A 22,131-nucleotide genomic window follows, 5' to 3' on the forward strand; every position below is an offset into this window, starting at 1 on the left:
GTTTTTGTTAAATGTGAGCCAAAATCATCACAATTAAAAGAACCAAAGACTTAAACTACTTCAGTCTGTGTGCATTGAATTTATTTAATACACGAGTTTCACAATTTGAGTTGAATTACTGAAATAAATGAACTTTTCCACGACATTCTAATTTATTGAGATGCACCTGTACATATAGGCTATTACCAACTTGTGGATTTCTACCCACAACCCAACCACAAACACTAATCCAGCAGGAGTTTGATTACCATTACCATGAACCATTAATTAATGGCAGATTTAATCTTTTGCACTCCTCCCACTCTAGCTCCAAGGAACGCTTTTTTTTATTGGGCATCTGCATATGACTCTACTCTTTTACCTGATCAACATTTTATGAGTTGATAGGGCCCGCGTTAAACTCAGAGTTCACTGGCTGAACTGAGAGGCCAATGCAAGCAGCAGTAACCCATCAGTCGGGATCATGGTTATTTGACTGCTTTAATCAAGATAACCCTCTCTAAAATGTGGGTCAATAGATTCATTAGAATAGATGCACAATTTTAAAATTATGTAATTTCTTGCAGCGGGAGTGGTAGGGGATGTGTTAAATTTGGAGCTCAATATAGTGCTGCAGCCATGACATCAAAACCAAAGACTAATTGTCCTATTTGTCAGAGCCATTTTCCTATGGGGTTTTCAATTTATGAGTAAAACAAGGTCTGTGGTAAATATCAACTGACAATACTTGGACATTTTGCTCTACAACTTGAATTACACACACCTACAAAATACTGAAAACACAAAATGTGAAGCAGTTATGTTTATTTTTTAAAACATATGTTTGTAATAAGTAACTACATAAGGGGTGTGAGTTTGTGCAGTTTACATTGTAAAACAAAACACCCAAGTATTATCAATTTATGTTAACCACAGACTTTGTATTATTTGTAAAAAAAACAAACAAAAAAAAAACATTACAAAATCCCATAGGACAATCTGAAGGGAACCCATGGCAATTTAGTCTTCACAAGGATAAATAGAAAGAACATAGCATACAATATTTTTTAAATAATACATTTGATTGGGCCTACAAAGTATTTAAGTAACATGAAAAACCAACCTTTGCTCTTTTGCCCCGTCACAAGGGTCAGTATGACTGGCCAGCTATCAGTACAGGAGTAAAAGCAAAGGCTTGAGACACATCTGGCGAGTGCAACCAGTGCAAAGCCAAAAGCACGGGACGGTAAACTAAAATCTCTACCATGGTGAACAGGAGGCGAAATGGGTCCCGTGCTAATGGTCGTGCTGGTCGAGGAGGAGTTCAAACACAGCAGCAGCGCAAACGGCCACCAATTAAGGTTAGTTTGAACAACGAACAATTTTATAATTTCAGAATTTGACAGTGCAGCGTCTGTTTGGCTCTGAATCATGGATTTTCCTGCCCTTTCTAAAATAGTTACTATTAAGAATATACTATTAAAAAGTAAATATTAAGAATATAACTACAGTGATATATGTCGATTTTATATTAAGAAATTTAAAAATATGCATATCTGTACAGACCCATCCAGACAAAGATTTGCATCAGTATAATATAGAGTTGTTTAATCACCCATGAATGCTTTAAAATACACTGAGGATGGAAATGATATGAAACAAAAAGAACAGCACATGGCTTTCCATCATTGGTATTTCTCTTACGTAACCTCTGGAGTTTCTTATCTGAGTGCATGGTACAGATTCCAAGCCCAATGCCTTCCTCATGGCAATTATTATTTGTTTTATATGCAACTCATACTTCATATCCACCATTTGAGTTATCAAGCAGTGGTGTGGTGCAATTACTGTCTATATCTGTGGCCCTCTGAGGGCTTCCCTCCTGAACAGCTGATGGTTCAAAGAGCAATTACAACATCATAGATTATTGGGAGTTCATGCACACACTCATTCATGCATGTTTATCGAACACCAGCATATTTACAGAGTGCTTATGTTCAGTGTCTCTTATCACACTTCAGATAGAAGACAATTGAGAAAACAATTAATCATTTCAACTTCGTTCAAGGAGGTACCAAGAACTCATTGGACCTTCTGCAATTAAATTTTTATACAGCATTTCATTAAAACATCTGATTACTTAAATTTTTGTCAATTCAGACAGCTTCGCCTGTTCTGTTCCACAAAACACCAGTTTTGCACAGAGTACATGTGCTTTATGCCAATCATTTTCTTATTATGCATCATAACAGACATTTCTCTCACAGGCTCTTAGAGAACCAGCCATCTTTGCAAAACAATCAGGCAGCGCCTCAGACACCCCACATGACAAAGTGACTTTAGCCCAGGCTCGCCGTGGCACTCCAGGTAAGAGAAACAGATAAGTATAACTCCAAGAATTTGGTGAATCCAAATTGCAAGTATGTTTGTTTTGGTTTTGTGCAGCTCATCGGCCCGTACGAGTGTATGCCGATGGAATCTTTGACCTCTTCCATTCAGGTCATGCCCGGGCTCTGATGCAGGCCAAGAACTTGTTCCCAAACACACAACTGATTGTTGGTGGTGAGTCACACTGGCACACATACACTCTTGTCCAGTTTTGCAGCAAAACATACACATCTATGTCATCACCTTCAAAAGTGTCCAAAATCTGAAAAAGCCGTTGTGTATTTTTTTTTGGCATTATTTTAAACCATGTCTGATGAGTGCTACATACCTTGTGTGTCTCTCTTTCAGTATGCAGTGATGCCCTGACACACAAGTATAAAGGCTATACAGTGATGACAGAGGATGAACGTTATGAAGCCCTTATACACTGTCGTTATGTGGACGAGGTGGTCCGTGATGCTCCCTGGACCCTCACTCCTGAATTCCTTAAAAAACACAGGGTAAATTAATATTCAGTTCATTGTAGTATAAATAAAATAAAATGATTGATTATGTACTAATTGTAATTACATAAAATCTCATATTTAACCATGACTATTTTGTGTGCTTTTTATTTAACATTCTTTAAAATTTTGACATCCAACAAAGAGAAATTAAAAATTTAAATCGCATCATATGACCCCTTTAATGTTTTAATGACTCCAGTCACATGATCCTTCAGAAATCAGTAATATTTTGATTTGCTGCTCAAAAACATTTCTTATTATTATTATGTTGAAAACAGCTGAGTAGAATTTTTTCAAGTTTCTTTGATGAATAGAAAGTTCAGAAAAACAGCATTTATTTGAAATAGAAATCTTGTGACATTATAAATGTCTTTATCATCACTTTTGATCAATTTAATGCATCCTTGCTGAATAAAAGTATTAACTTCTAATTTGATTTTATACAAATTTTAAGTACATAAAATCTATTATTTAACCACAACCATTTTGTGTGCAACCCTTTTATACTTCAAATTCTTTAAAATTTTGACATCCAAGAAATAACATAATCTGGACTCTTTTTACAGCATGATGAGAGGACAACTAAATAATTTAATAATTACAAATCAACATTTTGTCTCAAATAGCAGCTAGCCACTCCTGAGAAAAACCTTAATTTAGGCTACATTTGTATGTTATTTTAGTATCTGATATATTATAGTTTTTATAGATATATTAAGAGTTTTTATTTTTAGATTTTCTGTTTTTATTTATGAAAATAAATGAAAAATACTTTGATGTATTTTTGTCATGTTTATTTTCTATTTTAATTTTAATTTTAGTTAAAGTAATTTTGTTGAGCATTTTTGTCATTTTAGTACTTAAACTAGTAATTAAACTAAATAAAAATAAAAAACGTTACCTTGGCATCTAGCTGAAAAAAGTAACTATTTTAAGTTTATTTCTACTATTAAATGCTTATTTCATTTCATGTAATGAAGATGTTTTTATGGCTTTCGCTTTAGTTAAAAATAATAACCCTCCCTGTTACACATTGAGCATAATTTAAAAAAATATATATTTTATTTTATTATTTGTATTTACTGCTATAAACTTGCAAAACAATCAAAAATTGCAAATGACATTATAGAAAATAGAACAGCTCATATCAAAATTAATTTGCAGAGAAAAAGGAGGGTTAGGCCCAAACTAAAGGGATCACTGCAAAAAGTGTGGGATCCCTGTGTCATGGTGTCATACCTGTTTATTTATTTTCCTGTTGTCCTCAGATTGACTTTGTGGCACATGATGATATCCCATACACCTCTGCTGGATCAGAAGATGTCTATAAACATATCAAAGCAGCAGGTAAAGACTTTGATAGCATCCAAAGTGTACATTTATAGAACAGAGTCAAAGACTCAGTTATAAATATGAATTTCTGTTTGTAAGGAATGTTTGTGGCTACTCAAAGAACGGAGGGGATCTCTACCTCTGATCTCATCACACGTATTGTTCGAAACTACGACGTCTACGTCAGACGTAACCTGCAGAGAGGATACACAGCACGGGAACTCAACGTTGGCTTCATCAATGTAAGAAAGAAACTGTATGGCTTCAAAAGGCTTGGAATATAATGAAAATTGCATTAACTACTGTTACACTCTTAAAAATAAAGGTTCCAAAAGAGGGTTTTTGCAGTGATACTATAGAATAACCATTATAAAATGGATAGCTCCGGTCCTTGATTCTGATTGGTTGAGCCAAGTTCGAAGCTGTTGTAAATTACTCTACAAACATACACCTTTGTTTACATTTGTGTGTTGCTCGGCAACCACTTTGTTGGAACCACAACCGTTTCTGAGGAACTACATTGTTTGGCGGAAGAATAATGTTTTTATTAATATCATTACACTTTATTTGCTGTTTTATTTTGTGAAAACTTACTACGTATATTGAATAACCGTTTTATAAAAGCAATAAGCCCTGTGAAGCCGTGGTTTACAGTGAATTTATAACAGCTAAGGGGGTTGTAGGCACCCGAGTCGTGCCTAACAACGCCCCTTAACTGTTATAAATTCACTGTAAACCACGGCTTCTTGGGGCTTATTGCTTTATTTTCTGGTTCCCAAAAGAACCTTTCAGTGAATACTATAACACAATAAAGAACACCTTTTGTCCACTGAAAAGTTTCAATTGATGTCAAAGATTCTTCATGGAACCATAGATGCCAATAAAGAACTTTTATTTTTAAGAGTGTATGGTAGTTTGGAGCACATCCCCAGCTCCCATTTGGTTGTATGATACAGAGAAGAGTTGCCAGGACATTCCAAAAAACTAAACAAAAAACAATGGCTCTGGTATGACACGAGGAAGAGGAAATTAAGACATCATTTACATCTTTAGGTGAACTAGCTGTTTTTACTGACAGGAGAAGAAGTATCGTCTACAAGAGCAGGTGGACAGAATGAAGGAGACGGTGAGAACGGTGGAGGAGAAGTCCAAACATTTAGTGCACCGTGTCGAAGAGAAGAGCCACGACCTCATCTACAAATGGGAAGAGAAATCTCGCGAGTTCATCGGAAACTTCCTAGAGTTGTTTGGTCCAGATAAAGCCTGGGTAAATGAAGGACATTAACCAAAACTGAGGCATTACACGTGTTATTTTGCAATTCAAATTAATGTTCTTTTATGCTCTGTAGCACATGATCCAGGAGAGGAGTGGCCGTGTTCTCCAGGCTCTGTCTCCCTATCAGTCCCCAAGAACATCGCCAAGCTCCAGTCCCACCAGAGGACGCTCTACATCGCCCGTCACCCACTGGCCCCTGCTACGCTTCCGTTCACCACCGCCTAAAGGAGCCTCTGTCAGCAGCAGTGAGGGTGACGAAGGGGAAATGTAGATGCCCTTAAACGTAGACACCCTTACGTTTAATTTTCTGTATTTTATGCATTATACAGATCTACAAATGCATGCTGCTCAAAGTCCAAACTGACTTTATAATTCTATAGAATAAATTTTTAAAAAGCCATAATTTTGTATTCCCGCAAAACACAGAACTGAACACTTCATAACTTGTCTTTCGACTTAAAGGCCTGTTCACACCAAAAAAGAAAAATATCGCCAACTATATTTCACACCAACGTGTGACAACTTTCTGTTTATTATAAGTGTGCACTGCTTTCTCTATCGTTATTGTTATAGCTGTGATGTGAACTTATGCTCATAGAATTAGAAAGATTATTAAAACTTAATAGTTATTGTTATAGTAATTGTCATTGTTGTGAGCAAATAAACATACTTGAGAGTATTTTATTAAACACTATGTATTTTGATTGAAATTAAGGGTGTACCATTGACCCTGTATTAGACTGTTTTAATAAACTGATTAGGTTAAATATAACATGAGCTGAGAAGCATATTGTGAAATACAACATGATACAATCACATAAGGAACATATAAGATACTAATTACATATTTAATATTATGCTAGTATGTTTCTTGACAGTTTCCATACTGATGGATGGATACTGACAATGACATGTACAATACGAATATAGGAATATTTTGAAACTAGTACAAAAAAATCTATATTATAAATGCCTATATTGAAAGGCATGCTCTCAATACACACATGCAACACAATGTTATTGAAATATTACTCCAGTCATGAGTCACATTCTATTACAAATGGGCTTTAATCCATAATACCATTGTGCTTAAACTGGATCCAAAACTCACCTTAAAGTGCTATCAGTGCTTTTGCATTATGTTTCTTCAGGAGAATTTAGAAATGCACTGAAATGAAAATATCTGACCGAAAAAATACACTGGGTGGAAACTGAAACTAAAAACCATGCGCTGTTGTTATATTAATCTGTCTAAATAATTGAAAAGTATTTTATAGTAAATTTAATTTCATAATAATTTACACGTCAATTCAAAATTTGGGGTTGCGAAGGTTTTTTTGAAAGATGTCTCTTATGCCAAAGACTGCATTTTCATGCAAAGCATTTATTAGAAAACTTTTCTAACATTATCGGTGTCTTTACTGATCATTTTGATCAATTTAATGTGTCCTTTTTAAAAAAAATTAAATAAAAATAAATAAAAGTCTTACTGACCCAAAAACTTAAAAAGTTATAGGCATCACCCACCCCCCCCATAAATTTAGCATACGAAAGCAAATCTAAAAAATGCCACATGGTACATCATACAGTACTAACAAGCTACTGTATTAATGTTACTCCACGTAACATTCTTCCAACACCCTCCACACTCTCACTAATGTAAAACTATTATTTTCAGACAGTTCGAAATGGCCTATAAAGGCCTAGAATAAATGTTCCTTATCTGGCAGTGTTCTGTAAATGCTTGGCTGCTGTAATTCCACCACTATTACTGTAGTAGGTACAGTAAAGTCATCTGTTGGCTTTATATGTGGATGCATCTCGTGGGTCGCTGCTCGGGTTACTCCAGTCATCAGCCTCATTACTCACTCTCATCTAAGTGTCTCACAGATAAAAACGGCAATGCAAATACCTTAAGATGAATTACTGCATCTGTCCCAAACCCTTCAATCGAGTACAGGCTCAAGTCTCCCTGAAAGTAGCGTGCATAGAGTCTAGTGATTGGCAGTCCGTAGCCAAAACCAGCCTGCAGGGACAATATAAACAGGCTGCATGAATCTACGTATACAAACACAGACTTGTGCTGTCTGATGGGTAGTTACCAGTGGGACAGCAGTTTGTGGGACAGCAGTTTGTGAAGGATCCAGACGTGGTGATGGAGCAGTGGAATACATGTAATTGAAGAGACGATCGATCTTTCGTAAGGGGACACCGCCACCTTTGTCACTAATCTAGGAATACACATAAACATCAAATTAATAAAGTGCAGGTGTTACTATGAGCTTTTGAAATCGCCATAAGTATTCATGTTTTTGCTAAATAGTCTTGTGTGGAACCTTTATTGAGAGATCCTCTTTTCCCAGAGTAACCATTGCTTTCACTGGAGGAAGCCCCTCACTGCTGTTTTCATAGAGCTCCACTGTTGCCCGCATGGAATTCTGCACATGTACACATAATATAACTTACTCAGAAGATGTATAGTTAGTAAAAGCAAGAAAATAGCTGACAGAAGTCCACCTAAAACATCATTTGAGAAACAGTTCATTGCGTTCCACTTTAAAGATCACCTAAAAATATGAACAAAGTTTTGGTGACACTTTTGGTTCAATTCGTTAAAGGAATAGTTCACCCAAAAATGAAAATATTGTCATCATTTACTCACCCTCATGTCATTCCAAACCTGTATACATTTCCATTTTTGGGTGATCTATCGTTTTAACTTCAGATACAATTAACTACCAATGAAAAATACTTTTATAGCATTTACTATTATCTAAGTTGACGGTAATTTCTACATATACTAATATTTGTATTTAAATAATAAATTAACATAAGTTATGTTATGTATTAAGAATGATTATCAGTGTTTTTAGTATCATTTATTCACTATTACAGTTTTTACGAATAATTTGAAATAGTTTTTATTTTTATATTTTCTGTTTTAATTAAAAATAGTCATTTTTTGTGTTTGTCATTTTCATTAGTTTTTTAATGTCTATATATGTCACGCCCATGGACTGTTTTGTGTTTGCTTTCCTCCCCCACGTGCTCCATGTCCTAGTTTTCCCCGTGTTTCTCTGTGCCCATATTTGGTTCTTCCTGTTCCCATTGTGTTTCATTGATTCCAGGTGTGTCTCATTATCCCCTCGTTCAGTTGTGAATTTAAAGAGTGTTCTGTTCCTGGTTTCCTTGTTCCATCCTGAGCGGTCTTACGTCATTCAGTATGTCTCCGAGTTCCCGTGTTGTGCCTGCCCTGTATTCCTTTTGGTTTGTTTTGATTATTAAAGTCTTTCTGGTGAAGTTTACTCCTCCTCTCCTCACGACAATATAGTTTTAATTAATTTCTATTTCTGTTTTAGTGTTAGTTATTTTAGTACATAAAGTTAGCATAAAATAAAAAAATGTCTGTAACTAGCTGAAATAAAGTTTTTATTTTAATATTTTATTTCAGTTAACATTTATTTATTTTAAACAACTTTTTATGGTTTAGTATGGTTCATTTTAGTTTTAGTTTACTATAACAATCCTGATGATTATTAATTATATTCATACTGGCCTCCTTTTGATGAAAGTACACTTGAAAAAAGTTGAGTACAAAATATTTGAATAAATAATTTAGTTTTTTAAGTTTCCTTCTAACATATAATAATTAAACAACAATTAACTAGGAATAATTGTTTATTTATAAATTAGCATTAACCTAGATTATTAAATACTATTTAAAAAAAGTTGTTTGTTGTTGTTGAATTTCTTCATTGTTTGTATCTGACGCATAAATTAATGCTAACGAATTGAACCTTATTGTAAAGTGTTACCTTCTTTCTCCTTTTAAATTAGCCAACTGTCTATTTTTCTTGCCTTGAAGAGCTCAAACAGCATGTGGAAAAGATGAGAGGGCACATAGACCACCTGTATAGGCTTCTTTGGAGCTTTGGCTAGCAGATAGAGTGAAACAAGATAGGAAGGCACAGATAGATTAAAAGAAAGTATAATTTTGATATATGTTATTAAGGACAAGTCTCACAGTTGAGTTCCCCGATCTTCAGTTCAGGAGCTGTCATGTAGTACTGCTCACAGAGCATCTTTGCGGTCTCATATGCATCTGAGATAAGAGATCAGAATCTTCAGAAACATGTTTATATTTTATGTATCTGTGCATGTATCTTTATCTCACCTCTCACCACCTCAGCAACGTTGCATGCTGGGTCGATGCTTCCGATGTGTTTTGGTTGCGCAAGACAAGCGGTGTCACCAAACAGAAGAGCTGCAACAGAATGGAGAGCTGCTTAGACCCCAGTTCTAAACGATATAAAGACATTCCTTCCATCAGATTTAATTCCTTAACATTTATCCAACATGAATGTGATGTCACCCACTGTGCTGGTTGATGAGCATGCGGAAAGAAATGCGGTTGGTGTAGAAGCGGTCAAGAAAGTACTGCACATTGCTGCTGATGAAGGGGTCAAAACCAAACTTCTCTTTGTATTCGATGACACCCTGGGCCATAGTGGGCACCACGTCATTGTGCCTGTTCTGAATCTTAATCAGGATCTCTAGGAAGCTGAAGCCCACAATAATAAGTTGTTTTGGGGTAAAAGAGCATTTGGGTAAAAGTAATAGAACAAACATGCATTTTCTGTTCAAATTACCATGTATAAGGGAATAGTTCACCCAAAAACGAAAATCGGCTGAAAATGTACTAACCCTCAGTCCGTCCAAGAAACATGCAGCTCTTCACTTAACAAGGCTGTTCCGATGAGGAAACAAACTAATCTACATCTTGGAGGGCCTGTGTGGAAGCAAATTTTCTTTTTTGGGTGAATTATTCCTTTAATGCTCATCCCTTCAAGCAAAAGAAAAGAAAATTATTTTAGACTTTCCCTGGCAAAATTGTATTTGTTGAAAAACAGGACAGTGTTTGCAAAGGTTGCAGACTCACTCATAAAGGGTGCGGGGATCCTCTGGACTTCTTGTCTTGTACTCTAACAGCTCTTCAAAGCTCTGGCTGTACCTGATACCACAGAAAGATATGTATTAAAAAAAAGTTACAAAATATTAAAGTTTTGTATTATATAACATACAAAACGTTCATCTTTAACTTCCGTGCTAACTATGGCTATTCTGTTATTCCTCTTAGAACCACTAGGTGGCGAATGCGAATCCATTTTTAAATCGAAACACTGCACGTGGCATTCAACACAGCATGTTGGGATTAGCATTCTGATTAATGCTGTACTTTTATTTTACTATTTCATCAGTTTACAGTATGTATACTCTGCACAGTATCAAACAATACAGAAAGGGACTTTGACAGTATGCACTAAACATCTAGATACACTGGTGGCCAAAATGATTAGAACACTAGTATTTTCACCAGCTAAAAATGGTTTTAAATCAGTTATTTCTATCTTTTGCTGTAGTGCCAGTAGGAAATATCAGTTTACATTTCCAAACATTCATTTTGCTATTAATTGTAATAATACAATCTATATAATCTATAATAATAATAATAATAATAATAATATAATCCAGTGAGATTTTTGTTTGCACAAGGAGTCTGACAACAGCCAGTGCTCCACACAGCTCTAGAAGCATCTCTGAGACGTTGCCACAGTTCTTCTGGATTTAGTCTGTCTCAGTTTGTTCTGTTTCTTCATGTCATTCCAGACAGACTGATGATGATCAGATCTCTGTGTGGAGCACTGGCTGTTGTCAGACTCCTTGTGCAAACAACAATCTCACTGGATCATTACAATTAATGGCAAAATGAATGTTTGGATATTTCCTACTGACACACTACAGCAAAAGACAGAAATAACAGACTTAAAACCATTTTTATAGCTGGTAAGAATACTAATGTTTTAATAATTTTGGCCACCACTGCAATTGACTACATTGAATTATTATTATTATTATTTTTGTTAGCTTTGGGTGCTAAGTACTTCACAACAGTTTTGCATACAACAATTTGTCAATTATGGAATGATCAAGACAAGTCACCTTTATTTAAATAGTGCTTTGTACAATACAGATTGTTTAAAAGCAGCTTCACTGTACTAAAAGTGACAATCAATGATGCAAACTTCATCAAATGAGGCAAATCCAAATTCTGCTGTAAAGCAGCTCTCACAAGACAATAGTGTCACTATTCATTTTAAATCAGTTCAGTGTTGGTTCAGATCAGTTCAATAATTGTAAAGTCGATCAATAACGAAACAATTTTAATTAAAGGAAGACAGCACTGTCGTTACTTAGCTTGAGTCAGTTCAATGTTGAATAAATTCAATTCAAAAACAATGCTGATGTTGCAAAATTCATAAATTATGAAGAAATTCAATTTAGTTATAAAGTGTAAAATGGATAATATTACTTAATATTAAGTGTCTTTTGAACCTCAACTAAGCAGAACAAAGGTGACAGTGGCAAGGAGCCTAAACCCCATCAGGTGATACAAATGGGGGGAAAAAACATGAGAGACTGCAGGACTTAAGGTTCATTACATTTATATTCTGCTACATGTTCTTTGTATGCACACATTGGTGTACTGTGTGCACACTGTATGCACACAGTACACCAAACCCAGTCACAGTTTACTCACAGCTCACACTCATCATCACACCTGACTTCCTCACCAGGACTCGACCAGTTTGACGGATGGCTGGCTCTGAAGATTGGCGGGTAACAAGGTGACTTCCCTCATCGTATTGGCCAACCTCACTGCCAGTTCTTTCCTCAGAAACATGTAGGAGGTTTTTTCACATGCATTTTCCCTGCCTGGTTAAACAAGAGGCAAGAACAAGTGACTCTTTGTTTTCCGATGTTGAGTCTATATGTATGCATGAGTGTGCACTTCTACAGCAGAATTACAACTATTGTATACTGCAAAAGATTATCAATCAAGAGCACTAAAAAGGAATGTTACATCTGAAATATTATATATTATAAACACTACCAGTCAAAGTATTATTATTATTACTTTCCATATTTTAGAATAATAATGAAGTCATTAAAGTGAAATAACAAAAATGGGGAATTATGTAGTGACAAAAAATCTTAATGTAACAGTTATGCACCCACTAACCATTCATGAAAAAAAGTGAATGTGGATATATTACAATTATATAGGCTATTTAAATATATATTCAGCTTTTTATAGGTAATTCAGGTGATATATTTTTTATCTTCCCAAACTTTTGACTGGTACTGTATGTTGGACATTATGCATAAAAGAACCACACATGGGACTCCTTTGAGTTACATAAGTTGTGTAATAATGCATTTATTCACACCAAAAGCACGTATTATGCTTTGCAAAGCTGGACCAAGTTCATTAAGTTATGCCATGGTGATATGTAATGGAGAGTCTATTTTTATTCAGTTGATGGCAGTGCTGTGCCAACAGAGCTTTAGCTTTCACTTGACCTTAACATTCAAGGTTGATATATATAGTATAAATATAGACGTGTTTATTTAATCACAAGGAATATGTGGTGAGATAAAAAACAAAATGTTCAACATAAGACATAATAGAAATCACTGAAGGCAGGTTCAGCACGAGAAAATTGTAGGCTACATTGATAAAATACCATCTGTTGCATCAGTAGCGGTTCTTTATCACAATATTTCATTACTCACCAAAATCCAGAAATTGCTTGATTGACATCGGTGAGGGCGAGAACCTTGAATAATATTCGATTTTGTGCGTGACATCTTTCAGTAAGTAGTTAAACAGTTTCATGATTAGAAAATAAGTCTATCAACGACCATACAGCTCGCACTCCTGACTTGAGGTGGACTGAAAGTCGTATTTCACTCAACACTTCGATTGTTTTTGCGCTTGCTGTCACGCTGAATCGTGTGATCCTCATCACGTGACATGACCGCAAGTGCTATCACTTGTAGGGTCGATTACACTGGTTGCCAGATTAGGGATGGAATGTAATATACTGCTAAGTACCTGCTTAAAGCTTCTGTTTTTGTGCAATCTATTATACGGTGTTCAATAGTCTATGCAATAGCCATTAATAGGAGATCAATTAATAAAAAAGAAATCATATGTACTTCATTAGTGACCTTGGATTTGAGTTGAATATATATTTAAGACATCACATAAACAATCAGTAGAGTCTGCAGTTGTTAGAAACAGACATTGCTTACAGTGCTGTACATCTATACCACAGCATATACTTAATTAATTTATGCTCATCATTTTTCAACATTTTTGTGAACATTTTAAAAAGTTGCAAGTTCATTTTATAAACCAACCTGTGATCTAGAAGGAACATACAAATAAACATTCAAAATAACCTTTTTCTGCTGAATAAATATTCTATTCAGTTACCAAATTAGAACATATCACAGTGCACATACAGAATTATTAGTTAATAGTACTAGGACTAATAAAGGAAATGTTCTGTATTGTAATGTAAGTCATATTTGTAGTGAAGTCAAATGTGGATTTGATGTTAAATAATTTTTGTATGTAAACAGGTTAAAACTTATGTGAAACATATATGGGCTACATATGCTTAAAATACATATTTTAAGCCTATTAAATTAATCCCACGACTACATAAGCATCCTCTATAGCCGTTTAGACAGTTACATGAGAGATGATAGCTATAGGCACTCAGTCTATAGAAATTAATGTACTGCTATCTGCAATCTCAGTAACTATTAATCGCACAGTAGACAGAGATAAAAGAATATGGAGCAGCTGTTATTTAGAAAGTTGATAGCCAGTGGAGGTGTTTGTAAACATTTGGAATCAATAACAGTAGACATTCTCCATTGTGATGTCTTATAGCTGCAGAAAACAAATCATACTTGCATGCTTTTTCTTTTCATAAAAGTGAACACATAAAAATGTACCTTTAACACACCCCCTCCCCAATATTGTAGTTTGAATGTGGAGATCTCAAACAGTTCCAGATCTTTCTGTTCTATCTTTTTTTTTGTTGTCTCCAACCAATGCCTATGGAAAATATTTGCCTGTAATTGAGTTTAGTGCGACCTTCAGGTCAAATTGTGCTTTGTGATTCAATCAGGTGTTACTCAATTCAATTTAAATTAAGATGTAAAATAATTCAGAAATATTTCAGATTCTGTCAATAATCAAATAAATTTACTAGATTTGCCACCAGCAAGAATGCCTTGTAATTTTTGTACTTGTAATGACGTAATTTTTCCATTAGGCTCTTTATAAGTAACCTACATACTTTACATAATTTATCTATACATACATTTATTTCAAAAAAAATGTAATGCAATCAAAATGGGCACAATGTTAAGATGTTAAGGCCTATAGATGATATTATAAAATATATGAAGTGAACTGCATGCAAAAATAAAACAATACTATTTAGATCTCTGAAATCTGTCATGATCTCCCAAAGATATACCTATTCTCTCTGAGTTATGAATTTACTTCAAGTTCAACTGAAGCAGCTTTAGAATAAGGAGGAGAAATATATTATGTGTACCCATATATACAAATAATTTGGACCTCGCTCAAACCTATACTTTGGTGTATTTAAATGAATAGGAGAAAGCAATATTATGGATAAACAACTCTTATTTTTGTCAGAACATGCACAGCAACATGCAGCTTTTCACTTCCCAAGACGTTATTTGATGGACTGGAGTCATGGGGAGTACTTGTGGGTTATTGTGATGTGTTTATCAGCTGTTTGGACTCTGATGGCACCCGTTCATTGCAGAGGATCCATTGGTGAGCAAGTGATGTCATGCTACATTACTCCAAATCTGTTTCTATGAAAAAACAAACTCATCTTGAATGGCCTGAGTATTATTCACATAAACTTCTCTAATGTTCACATTTTACTGCATATGATGTTTGCAATCACCCACCTATTCACTGTCAACAGCTGTCTAAAAAAAGAGCTTGTTTATTCTATGTGCTCACCGAAATTTAATGAACACAATCTGTCAAACACCACCTTACAGATACAATACACATACAAAATAAATACTGTATATAATTATTTAATTCAGGTGCAATATTGTTGTATTATTAAATACTATATAAAAGGAATCAAGAAAAAGAAGTTGTTGAAGTTATAGGGCTATAGCAAGAAATCTTGCACTTATATAATAAATAAACAACAAACAACCCTTCTCACAACTAAGCAAGATTTCACAATATCTCCATCTACAGGATGAATCACAAATTGCTGTAAAGTTAAAGTAAAACTGCAAAGAGACAGTCATATTCCCCTTCATTTTTAGGAGAGAAATTGTTTGCGAATATGCAGCTTTATTTTTCACTTTATCTTCACTTAATCTTATTTTAGCAAGTAGCTAACACAATGAAAAAATGAAAGCCTGTCAACAATAAAGTAGGCAACATAGAATATTCACGGATGTGTGCCGACTCATCTGTGTCAACCACAACAGATCTCAAGTTCATAAAACCAGTTTTGCCTGTCTGTCACATTTATGAGACAGCCCAGGCATGTTTTACATAGGTATGGTTACTTGTTATGCCACATTATATTGTACAGTGAAGCAGAAAGAAAAAGAAAGCAATGCTTTTCGGGTTTGACTCTTTGAGCGGGTTATTATCCGGCCAGTGTGGGAATATATGAATTTGGTGACGGGCGTGTGGCTTAGAGCTATTTGTGGAAACCAAGCCTAATGTTACATGTTAATCAGCTAAGAAGCTCAGCACACTACAACTGCAGCCTCTCACTCTCACCAGGATAAAAACACTGAACTAGTACTCTGTTCTATACAAGACCAAACATTTCCTGCAAAAACAGAGAGCAACGTCTAACAGCTTGGAGCACATTGATTACATTTATAACATGGACGATTTGGGAACACACTGTTTTTTCATGGATAGATTAATTGTTTAGAGCTTTTTTTATTTTCTAAGCCTATTTTGAGATTCCGTGACAATGACGATTCTGTAATATCTCATGCAGTGCAGTTACTACTGAAGAAGACAGCTCACCTCCAAAAGTTGGTACTTGTTTTGTCCCCGCCCAGTTGGTTGTGAACGCGTCACATTAGTGATGTGAAGTCCGAATCATTCCCACGAATCGGTTCTTTTGAACCGGTTCAAATATTGATTCAGCTATCTTTTTATTTATTTATTTTACATCATGCGTCTCTGACATCCCGGCGTTTCATACTCTAAAAATTCCCAATAAAGCCACCAGCAGGCGCATACATATTTTTAATAGGTTTAATAGTAAGAGTAGCGTACCAGTGCCGTTTGCTATAGACATGCATCATAAATCAGAGTAATTTAGAACCGTTTTAAATTTTATGTGAATGCTAATGCATTTTAGCATGTTTTAGCATGTTCAGAAACATATTTTTTAAATTAAAACGTACAAAATTAAAAACGTTATGCCTGTTGATAAAACTGACACACAATCTAGTTGTATATTTCACTGGATTGTTAATATTTATCATTTTCAATTGGAATCCCCGTAATCTGGAATTTCGCGTGAGGGCGAAAGATTTACTCATGCAGATTTCTTAATATTTACCAGCAGAAACATGCTTGGTTTGAAAGTCAAGTCAAGTCAAGTCACCTTTATTTATATTGCACTTTTAACAATACAGATTGTGTCAAAGCAGCTGTACAGCATTAATTAGGAAAATAGTGTGTCAATAATGCAAAGTGACAATAGTACAGTAGCCAGTACAAACATCACAGGGGATTTAACATTAACATGTGCTTCTCTGGATGATGTTATATGAAGCACCATTATTCAAACGAGTTATACTTGAAGCCCGCCCTCTGAGAAATACTGAAAACATTGTTATAAATTGAAGCAACACCTCCCCCTTTACATTTTGGACGTGGCTCATGTTTATAACAGTAATCTTGGGGGGTAGACTCATTTAAAATAATGTAATCATCAGGTTTTAGCCAGGTTTCTGTCAAACAGAGCACATCTAGGTTATGATCAGTGATCATATCATTTACAAAAAGTGCTTTCGTAGAAAGGGACCTGATATTCAATAAGCCAAGCTTTATCATTTGTTTATCCGTATTACATCTGTTTTTTTATTTGTTGAACATAAATTAAATTGTTAAGTTTTTTGTATTTTCTAGTTCGGGGAACAGACACAGTCTCTATAGTGTGAAATCTGCCTTATGTATATCGCTACATTATTGGGAATAGACAATGGACCTTTTTTGGCTGTGGAATTTTTAATGTGACCGCACCATAATATTTCCACTAATCAGCTATTAAAGTAGTTTACTTCTCGCTTTAACATTAGGTCTCATTACCAATTGATAGATAGCTGATTTAAAATCCGCTTGGACCGATTCAGTCCGATTCGTTCAGACCGATTCAACTGATTCATCCAAAAGATCCGATTCAAACGAACGATTGGTTCACGAATCGAACATCGCTGCTACACTTGCGTTAACGGCCGCTGTGCTGTTTGGATTGCAGTAGGAGAGAGAGCGTAGAAAGAGATGAAAATCACTGCCCGGCCACACGACAGACGCGCCACGCATGAAGAACTTTAACGGCCGAGGCGACACTGAAGAGCTGTCATATATCGGGTGGTTACGGAGAGCGCCCTGGGTGTTGTTTAGAGAGCTACCTACAAAATTTCTCCCGTGTTTTCCACGAAGAGAAGGAGGTGAAAACTACCCGCCGCCATTTTTTGGAAGTGACTGACTGGGAGTGGAGAGTTAACGTTAGCTGTAAACTGGCCACAGCTGATTTAGTTTATATTCCCTGTGAGTCATCACCTTAAACACTGTCAGCTCGGACGGCCTGGATACTGTAAATACACCGACTCTTTTTCTCCAATATACGAGCTGCCGAATGTCTAAAGGAATAAACAAGAAGTGATTTTGTTTACACATTTCTCCTGAATTCTCACTAACTGTTCCTCCCAGGATAGCTGGTGTGGGCTAAGTTAGCCACATTAGCACGCTGAGGTTTTCTTCTGGAGTCCACTCAAACCTGGTCTGGTGGACGGGTGAGTTCAACTACGCCCTCAAACGAGCCGTTTATCTGTTCTTGTCAGGACCTTACCGATGTCTCGCTGCGGTTGTGCCATTATTTTGTCGTCGTAGGAAGTTGGCTGACATTCCACTAACTGCTCCGCTAATATTTCTAAGTTGGGTTTGGTCTGCAACTTTTGGCGGTGTTTAATAGTGTGAAACACAGAATACACACTTAAAACGTTCTCGAATAGCTGTCGTCACTAATGTTTTGCTGCTTGGTAGGTAAGCATAGTTTTGTTTGTTCCAGCATTCAGGATTGACAAACTTGGTTTTGGGTGATGTTGGTTTATATTGGTAAAATTACTTTGACATTCATGAGTGTCGAATGGACTGCTAGTGTTTATATAACTAGCAAAATGTTTAAACTTGGCAAAGTTGTATTGTTCTTAATATGTCAGTATAAATATCAACTAACCACATTTTTTTACGACAACGTCCAGTGGCGCATATTATTGCAATGACACTCCCTCCCAGTTTCACTGCACTGTTTTCAACAGCAGGCGTTGTTAACTAAATAAAAACAAGCATTTTAGGGCATAGTAATTGTGACCTTCCTCATTATATAAATTAACGATCCACAGCTCTGTTATTACAAGTAATCTGCTGATTAAAGCCCTGGTTTATCGAGCTGGGTATTCCCTTGTTGTGAGCTGCATTCAGTGACGCGCGCTGCATTCCTCATCTCAAGAGTGTTGACATTGCGTAACACACACTGGACTGGCCAGCAGACCTTGTACTCTTCTCCATACCTATTTAAAGCATCATTCATGATGGTCACCTGGCCCAGGGACAATACAGTTCACTTATTAACGTAGTTATCGCTATTTAATAGATCACTTTCAAACAGCATCGTCTCATTGCTGAAAGAAGCTCAGCCTCTTGCAGCTGAATATTGATCGCCTATTGAGACTGCGCTTCTCATCCCATTCTTTGTTAATGTGGATCTATCGGTGTGCATACGAGATTCGATGTGCTTATATGGAGTTCGGCAACCATTTGCATGTTAAAATGTCTTCAAATCCATATGCCATACTGATTGAATGATAAGTATTTGTTTTGTAGTAATATCTTTTGTTTAACAAAGGGCACATGTGCTTGTTTTTTCTATCTCGTTGCAAGCCTTTCTAATATACATACTCTTATTGCTTAAGCTGTGAATTGAATGCCTAGTTTTTTTTTTCAATGATGTGATGACTAAATATTTTGGGGGCAAATTTTGTGTGCCTAAAATTGACTTTATTCCTCTGTTGTTTACCTTTGTGTTGAAGTGACAAAGGGGTGTGATTCATTTTGGTGTAATTTTACACCTTAATTTTGGGAGCAGTTACTACATATTTTACACTTTATAGCCCAAGTTAAATTTTAATATGCATATTAGGGCTGCACGATTAATCGCATGCGATATTTTACGCGCATCTTATCAGTAAAGCCGGTTCTGTAATCAGCGGTAAATCTCCATCACCTGCGTGCTTTCACATTGAGCAGTTAAATATCGCATGCGATTAATCGTGCAGCCCTAATGCATATGCATATGAACTGCATCCTGCTTTTTATTATATTGTATAGTGATATTAGGCATGGGCCGGTATGAGATTTTGACGGTATGATAACCTTAAGCAAAAATATCATGGTATCACGGTATTGTCGTTACAGCTCTAAAATATGTTATTTAAAAAAAAATAAAATAAATAAATTTCCGCTGAACACAATATATTTTGTTTTTGAGCAACATACAGAATATTAGGAACAGTAGAATTTGTTTATTTTTTCTTTGATTTTTGATTTAATAATAACCCAATTTGAAGCAAAAACAGAATGTTCTGACTAGCTTTGTGAAATTATACTACATGCCTGAACAAAGCAAACAGCAGAAGCTCTGAATGAGATACAGATTCACTTTCTGACAGCAGGAGGCGCTTTTGGAACACCAGATACTGCGTTTCCTTGGTTACTGCTATAAACAAAGCAGCACTGCGCTGAAACACTGCTTAATATGTATACAGAGACTATACAGAGACGAGATTAAAAGAAAATACCACGTAAACAGTTCTGAAGACAGTCAGTTCTCCTCAGAAACACATTCATATAAACCCCCAAATCAATATTGAGGATTTTCTTCCAATAGTTCGTGCATCATGAACAGTGAGTGATCTGCCTGCTACAGTATTTTTCTCTGTGCACCCGTCTTCAACGTCTCTGGCCTGTGTTAATGGGCATTTACAGACTTCATATTTTCACATAAATGACATTTTGGAAAACGATTGCATTGCAACGCAGTTTGTGCAAGTCCAGAACAGAGACGAGTTGCTTACAATAAGACAAAAAACGGCCGGTTGCCGATCGTAAGCTCCAGGGGAAGCTGCTTAAGTTCGGCCATCCTACACACACGTGACTGACCGCTCGCTCGCACCAACAGGAGGAGGAGGGTCGTGTTACTCTCTACACTGCACTCAACCTGAGGGATTCCTACACTTTCAGTCTTTGAGGAGACATGAAAAACAGCACATACCGCAGGAACGGTATAACGGAAAATATTAGCGGTTTTGAAACTGTGAAATTTTCAAATCGCGGTATACCTTGAAACCGGTAATCGACCCATGCCTAAGTGATATACAATGGTAGTCAATTATTGATAAATGCAATCGGTTTAGGCTTTCAGGCACACATTTTCAACCTACTGTAAGATAAATTATAATGATTAAAAATTATATATTCAATAATATTTTAATGGTTTGCATTGCTGTAGGCTACCAGCCAATCTAGTTATTGCAAAGGCATGAGCAAGCAACAGCAATTACTTCTCTAGATCATCCATTATAAATCACTTTTTGTTTGAACTCCTGTTCATCAGTTCTCTTTTTCATTGCACTTGATTGCAAATTCTAAATGTCGATGATGTCTGTAATGGCCTCTTTTTCAGCGTTGTATTATCTTGATGATGCATGCTATTCCTTTTGTTGTTTAATATTGTGACAGTTACTCTGATACTTGCAGTGTGTTGAGTAGACTCATTTTCAGTTATTTATCTCGGTAATAAAAACAGAAGTCACCCTGCCTTGGCTAATATTTCCGAGATTAATAGTCACTCAGAACCGCAAATATTTTACTTCATGTCAAGTCTGCATAATGCTAGCCTATATCAGCCTGTGTTTGCAGCACTGTTTTTGTACACAGAACTAATGGGACTGGGAGTATGACAGTCATTTGTGAGAAATAATGATCTTGCTGTGATTCGATTTACTGTTTCTAACCATTTTGTGTTGAATGTACCTAAATAAACGTCCTTATATGGCGTGCACAGCATATTTAAAACAACCTCACACAGGCTATTCTGAAAGGTTTAGTTCACCCAAAAATGAAAATTCTGTCATTAATTACTCACCCTCATCTCATTCTAAACCCGTAAGACCTCCGTTCATCTTCGGAACACAAATTACACAAATCGTAATATTACGAAGCTACGAGAATACATTTTGTGCGAAAAAAAAAAAAAAGACTTTATTCAACAATCAGTCTCCACCCTAGCGTCATTTTGGAGAGTATCCACTGAACGCAAACAGCGTATGTTGTTCTGTGTCAGCCGCACCACACGGATACGTTTTCTACGTTGTTTGTGCTTTGATTTGAATGAAAACATAATGACA

At 35.8% G+C, this 22,131-nt stretch overlaps 3 protein-coding genes across 3 annotated transcripts in view; 2 read left to right on the forward strand and 1 right to left on the reverse strand.

Moving 5' to 3' along the window:
• Positions 1 to 1,127: 1,127 nt before the first annotated feature.
• On the forward strand, positions 1,128 to 6,965 carry LOC107689198 (choline-phosphate cytidylyltransferase B-like). The gene is made up of 8 exons (XM_016487129.1): positions 1,128 to 1,340; positions 2,247 to 2,346; positions 2,425 to 2,541; positions 2,716 to 2,867; positions 4,142 to 4,220; positions 4,305 to 4,447; positions 5,284 to 5,472; positions 5,555 to 6,965. The coding sequence occupies exons 1-8, from the start codon at positions 1,245 to 1,247 to the stop codon at positions 5,750 to 5,752; spliced, it is 1,074 nt and encodes a 357-aa protein (XP_016342615.1). The 5' UTR covers positions 1,128 to 1,244; the 3' UTR covers positions 5,753 to 6,965.
• Positions 6,966 to 7,333: 368 nt separating this feature from the next.
• LOC107689197 (pyruvate dehydrogenase (acetyl-transferring) kinase isozyme 3, mitochondrial-like) lies at positions 7,334 to 13,333 on the reverse strand. The gene is made up of 10 exons (XM_016487127.1): positions 13,117 to 13,333; positions 12,114 to 12,255; positions 10,421 to 10,492; positions 9,858 to 10,042; positions 9,656 to 9,745; positions 9,506 to 9,583; positions 9,340 to 9,416; positions 7,818 to 7,919; positions 7,584 to 7,712; positions 7,334 to 7,507 (listed from the first exon to the last, which is right to left on the reverse strand). Exons 1-10 carry the CDS (start codon positions 13,217 to 13,219, stop codon positions 7,343 to 7,345), a joined length of 1,143 nt encoding a protein of 380 aa, XP_016342613.1. The 5' UTR covers positions 13,220 to 13,333; the 3' UTR covers positions 7,334 to 7,342.
• A 4,561-nt stretch (positions 13,334 to 17,894) lies between these two features.
• The window catches only part of LOC107689199 (serine/threonine-protein kinase TAO1-like), a 43,376-nt gene continuing 39,139 nt past the window's right edge, over positions 17,895 to 22,131 (forward strand). The window contains exon 1 of the mRNA XM_016487130.1: positions 17,895 to 18,459. The gene's annotated coding sequence lies outside the window, so the exon portion shown is untranslated. The remainder of the gene's footprint in view (positions 18,460 to 22,131) is intronic.

This window comes from Sinocyclocheilus anshuiensis, unplaced genomic scaffold (genome assembly GCF_001515605.1).
Source record: "Sinocyclocheilus anshuiensis isolate Anshui unplaced genomic scaffold, SAMN03320099.WGS_v1.1 scaffold966, whole genome shotgun sequence".
NCBI lineage: Eukaryota > Metazoa > Chordata > Actinopteri > Cypriniformes > Cyprinidae > Sinocyclocheilus > Sinocyclocheilus anshuiensis.

What these genes read in the sequence shown, in the direction of transcription:
- LOC107689197 (XM_016487127.1), bottom strand. Translation starts at nt 13,219, where the DNA reads ATGAAACTGTTTAACTACTTACTGAAAGATGTCACGCACAAAATCGAA. An exon ending in CAAGCAATTTCTGGATTTTG is followed by an intron (nt 12,256 to 13,116) that starts GTGAGTAATGAA and finishes TTGTTTAACCAG; the next exon opens with GCAGGGAAAATGCATGTGAA. An exon ending in AAGAGGATCTCTCAATAAAG is followed by an intron (nt 7,713 to 7,817) that starts GTTCCACACAAG and finishes GTGTATTCCTAG; the next exon opens with ATTAGTGACAAAGGTGGCGG.
- LOC107689198 (XM_016487129.1), top strand. Translation starts at nt 1,245, where the DNA reads ATGGTGAACAGGAGGCGAAATGGGTCCCGTGCTAATGGTCGTGCTGGT. An exon ending in GCAAACGGCCACCAATTAAG is followed by an intron (nt 1,341 to 2,246) that starts GTTAGTTTGAAC and finishes TTTCTCTCACAG; the next exon opens with GCTCTTAGAGAACCAGCCAT. An exon ending in GGCTCGCCGTGGCACTCCAG is followed by an intron (nt 2,347 to 2,424) that starts GTAAGAGAAACA and finishes GGTTTTGTGCAG; the next exon opens with CTCATCGGCCCGTACGAGTG.